The 4,442-nt window shown below is 41.4% G+C and overlaps 1 protein-coding gene across 2 annotated transcripts in view; it reads right to left on the bottom strand.

Moving 5' to 3' along the window:
- The window catches only part of BRCA1 (breast cancer 1, early onset), a 49,690-nt gene that overhangs the window by 23,189 nt on the left and 22,059 nt on the right, over positions 1-4,442 (bottom strand). For both annotated transcript variants that reach the window (XM_012726106.1, XM_004684123.2), the window contains exon 11: positions 947-1,118. In XM_012726106.1, the coding sequence (XP_012581560.1) occupies positions 947-1,118 (172 nt within the window). The remainder of the gene's footprint in view (positions 1-946; positions 1,119-4,442) is intronic.

Raw genomic sequence — 4,442 nt, 5'->3', positions numbered from 1 at the left:
AAAAAAAAAAAACCTGCCTGGTAGCGCAACGGGATAAAGCCCAGCACTGCAAGCAAAACATGGCCGCTTCAGTGTGAGTTCGATCTCTAGCCCCGGAGGTGATCCACATGGTGAGGCAGACCTCTCCTCACCTGCCTGCTGCTCCCCTCAGCAGTGTTCTTTGTCAATTTGCCTGTCTGCTCCCCTCTCTGTATTTGGTAAATCCTCTCGTCACCCCTGCACCCCAGCTTGTACCCCAGTTCCATATGCATAAATAATCTTTAAAAATAAACAATAAACAAATAGATAAAAACCTGCCTAGTGTGCTATATTTCACAAGACCCTTGGCAATTAAAAACTCAAAATCTCACCTCACTTGCCTTTATTTAAGCTATGTTACTCCTCAGGTCAAAGCTATGTTACTTCTCATAGCAAATCAGCTCTGATAAGTTCCACCTGTTCTCCATATGACCTATTGAAAACTATAATATTGTGTTAAAGCACCTGTTTCTTCTTCAAAATTGAACTTTCTGTATATAAAAGTACAGTTCCTAATCATAGGACACCTCCCCTTATAAATCAGTAAGCACATTGAATAGGCTGATGCCAGTGTTATAAGGAATGTCTGGGCGGTTTTTTATAAGCTTTCTAAAATTATGGGGTAACCTATCTCAGTCCCCCACCCCACTTAGCCTTTTCAGCTTCTTCTGGTCTCCCCATAACATCACCTCATTGCGGGTGACTCAGTCAGACAATGACACTGAACGACTATCTTGGGTCTCTCTGAATGGTATATTATTTGTGAGTTGGGACTCAAACTCAGGTTCTAAAATTATCCACAAGTGACTCAGTAAATACATGCTGAGCAAAGATCATAAAATGTTGAAACTAGGTCCACACTATTCAGAAGGAAATAGGGGCTTAGTGAGGGGAAGAATTTTGCTTAAGTTTGGCCAATATTACAAACCTTTCTCTGCTGTGTTTTGTTCCAGATTTAGCAGGTCCTCAGGGGCACAAGAGTCAGCTACGAGGGACGGGGAGCTGTTGGAAGGCTGACTCCCATGCTGCTCCAACACAGCTTCCAGTTCAGCCATTTCCTGCTGGAGTTTTATCAGGTTATCCTGCATGGTATCCCTCTGCTGCAAAAATAGGAAGTGATACCATGAAAGTTATACTCTTTTAAATAAACTGCCAGAGCAAGAATATGTCACACCAATTAATTTTAGCACAAGAACTGAAATCACCTACTATGGAATTATGAGTTCTGGCTGATCACCTTTTAATACAACCTTTAATAGTCACATAACTAATGCCCGTGAAATTATTTTAGAATGACGTTAGGAGGAGGAAAAGTCCTCAAACGCTCCCAAATAGACTTGCTTTTTTTAAAAGCTAGGGAGTGAAAAAAGAATCAAGGTACTCAAGTACTTATGGTATTTAAACTTAGCACGATTCTGTTAACATTTTACACAGGCTGTGTCTCAAAAGATTTGCTATTGTGGTACTCAAGAGATGAGTTAGTCTACAAAACTGTGAGTTTAAGCTTTTATTTATTTTTTAAAAAGATTTATTTATTTATGTATATATGAACTGGGTACAGGCCAGGGGTGTGGGGGGTGAGATGATTCACCAGAGACAAAGTGGGAAGCGGAATAAGTCGATCCACTGAAACACTGCTGAGGGGAGCAGCAGGCGGGACAGGAGAGGTCTGCCATGCCATGTGGGTCAGCTCCCTGGCCAGTGATTGAATTCATGCTGCATGCAGTGGCTGTGGATAGCTTCATAGTGCTGTGACTTAACCCCTTGTGCCACTAGAGAAGCCCCAATTTTTTAGAATGATGTAATGTTAAAATGTCTCCTTCTTATGGCATGCTAGAACAATACAGTCAGTAATCCTGCCTTGATTACTAGCTTGGGATCCTCTCAACTTTTAGTTTCTAACAGGTGGGACACAGAGCTAATTAATTTATATATATTGGTTCATTTAACTATTTGTTGACCACCTGGTACTTGTCAGGGTATCCTAGTGCTGGGAGAGTATAGTCCTCATACTAGATTGGGACAGGGCACCTGGAGGTTATCAAAGAGGACCTGCTAGAATCCAGTAGAACATTCCTGGAGAAAACCTTGTAAGGGCAGCTGTTTTTGATTCAAGATAATGAGCTCTTCTTGCTTATGGGTCTCCTGATATTTATTACTCCATTTCATGAAGAAATCTGCTCAGTCTAAGATTTTTGGTAAGCAAAGAATGCGGCAGTAAAGATATTTCCAAACACACATTTCTCTACCACTTTTAGAAGGTGCATCAATGGTCATGAGCAAACCCCAGGGATACACAGATTGTTACACCCTCTGTTTCTTCTTGAGTACTGAAAATGATTTTGCCCTCTACTGAAAATGAGCCCTCTATTTTCTCCTTCTTCACTAAGTTTTTATGATCAGAAAATGTACTCCCAGCTTCACAAAGGTTTTCACTGCTTCCCTGAGACTGTTCTGCTGCCAGTATCTGTAGCAGCGCCAATGCCACCACATGGTGCTTGGGAGTCGTTCCCTCACGGATCTAGCCCCTGCCAAGGACTGGCCTCAATGAATCTGGGATGAACCACACACAGATATAAAATAAACTTCAGAAGGTTACTACCTTAAGTAGGTTAGTAGTGAGGAAAAAATAGTATCGGGGGATTATAGTTAGGTAAATTTCCTTTGGGTTTTCTCAAAGGAGCTACTTTAGCACTCAGACAAATTCTCTGGGAGAATTTGTGGGAGATCATTTGGGAGATCAAAACCAAATTAGCGTCTAAGTCTTCACTCTAAGTCTTAAATGACTCCCCAATTTGCCCTACTGTTCTATCCCCACTAAGCTAACTCTGACCTCTACTTTTAATTCATCTAGATTACTGTGGAAGTGTCTGAACAGCCACATTTATTATCTTTCCTCTATAAGGTATAACACTACTTGAAAAATAAGTCAATGCTATCTGAACGCTATATAATTATTGCTATTGCCCTCAAGATAAAGCCCAAATTCCTAAACAGAACATTAAAAAAGCCTTCACACACCACCCAGATGATTTTGTATTTTTTGGGCATCCCATGCCTCTGTGTCTGCCTCAATTGCTGTCTCCCTTCTCTTTCCAGCTGGAAAAAAAATCTTCTCATCTTTCCAGGCCAGCCTGAGTGCCTATTTTGTTAAGTCTCCATCAAAAATACTCTCCTACTATCAAAAAAGATGAGCTCTTGGGCTCTCCCTGGTAGTGCAATGGGTTAAAGCACCGCATTATGAAGCTCTCTGAAGCCACTGCAGCACCAGTTCGATCCCCAGTCAGGGAGCCAACCCACCTGTTCCCCTTAGCAGTTTGCTTTGTCAGTCTGCCTGTTCCGCTCCCTACTCTGTCTCTAATGAATCCTCTCTCTGCCTCTGCACCTCTGGCCTGTACTGCAGTTCTGTGAGCATAAATAAATAAATCTTAAAAAAAAAAAAAAAAAGATTGACCACTCATTAGTTCACACAATATCTGTCTTTTGGTGTCTGACTTCACATAATGTTTTCCACAAAATGGTTTCTGTTCATCCATGTTTTCTAAGTCTTCAATGATGCACATGTATAACTTAACAAGACTGACTTTTCTCAGGTTTATCTATTCTGGCCCTCCAGGGAAAAAAAAAAAAAAAACCAAAAAAAAAAACCTGCACCCACTTGCTGGCAGCTAAAATTTAACTGAGAAAGAGTTTAAAGTTTAAATGAGAAAAAGAAGCAATAACAAAATGATCCCATCTTCTTAACAAGACCAACTGAATAGAGCACAGCAGGTGAAATAAGTATAAAGCATGCAATTTATTACAATTTTATAATTTATAATATTAGACATTAAAAAGACAGTTCTGGTATCTTTATTTTTAAGAATTTACACTGAGTGCAGCCCTGGTGGCACAAAAGGTTAAGACGCAGCACTATGAAGCTGTCCACAGCCATGCAGCATAAGTTCGATCCCCCACCAGGGAGCTCACCCACATGGCACAGCAGACCTCTCCTCTCTCACCCGCTGCTCCCCTTAGCAGTGTTTCAGTGGATCCACTTTATCTGTTCCTGATTCTTGTCTCTGGTGAATCATCTCAACCCCTGCATCTCTGGCCTACCCCCCAGTTCTTGTATGCATAAATAAGTAAATCTTAGACCCTCCCAGGTGGCACAGTGGGTTAAAGCACTGCACTAAGAAGCTAAAAGCCACTTCTGCATGAGTTTGATCCCTGCCTGCCCTGGAAGTGACCATATGGCGTGGCAGACCGCTCCTGACCCCCCCGCTGCTTCCCTCAGCAGTGTACTTGGTCGATCTGCCTGTTCTGCTCCCAGTTCTGTCTCTGATGAATCCTCTCACTTTCCACATCTCTGGGCTGTACCCCAGTTCTGTATGAATAAATAAATAAATCTTAAAAAAAAAAAAAAGTAAATCTTAAAAAAAAAG

The sequence above is a fragment of the Condylura cristata genome, unplaced genomic scaffold (genome assembly GCF_000260355.1).
Source record: "Condylura cristata isolate star-nosed mole 26May11 unplaced genomic scaffold, ConCri1.0 scaffold00017, whole genome shotgun sequence".
Lineage (NCBI taxonomy): Eukaryota > Metazoa > Chordata > Mammalia > Eulipotyphla > Talpidae > Condylura > Condylura cristata.
This window is presented reverse-complemented; position numbering and strand designations above follow the sequence as displayed.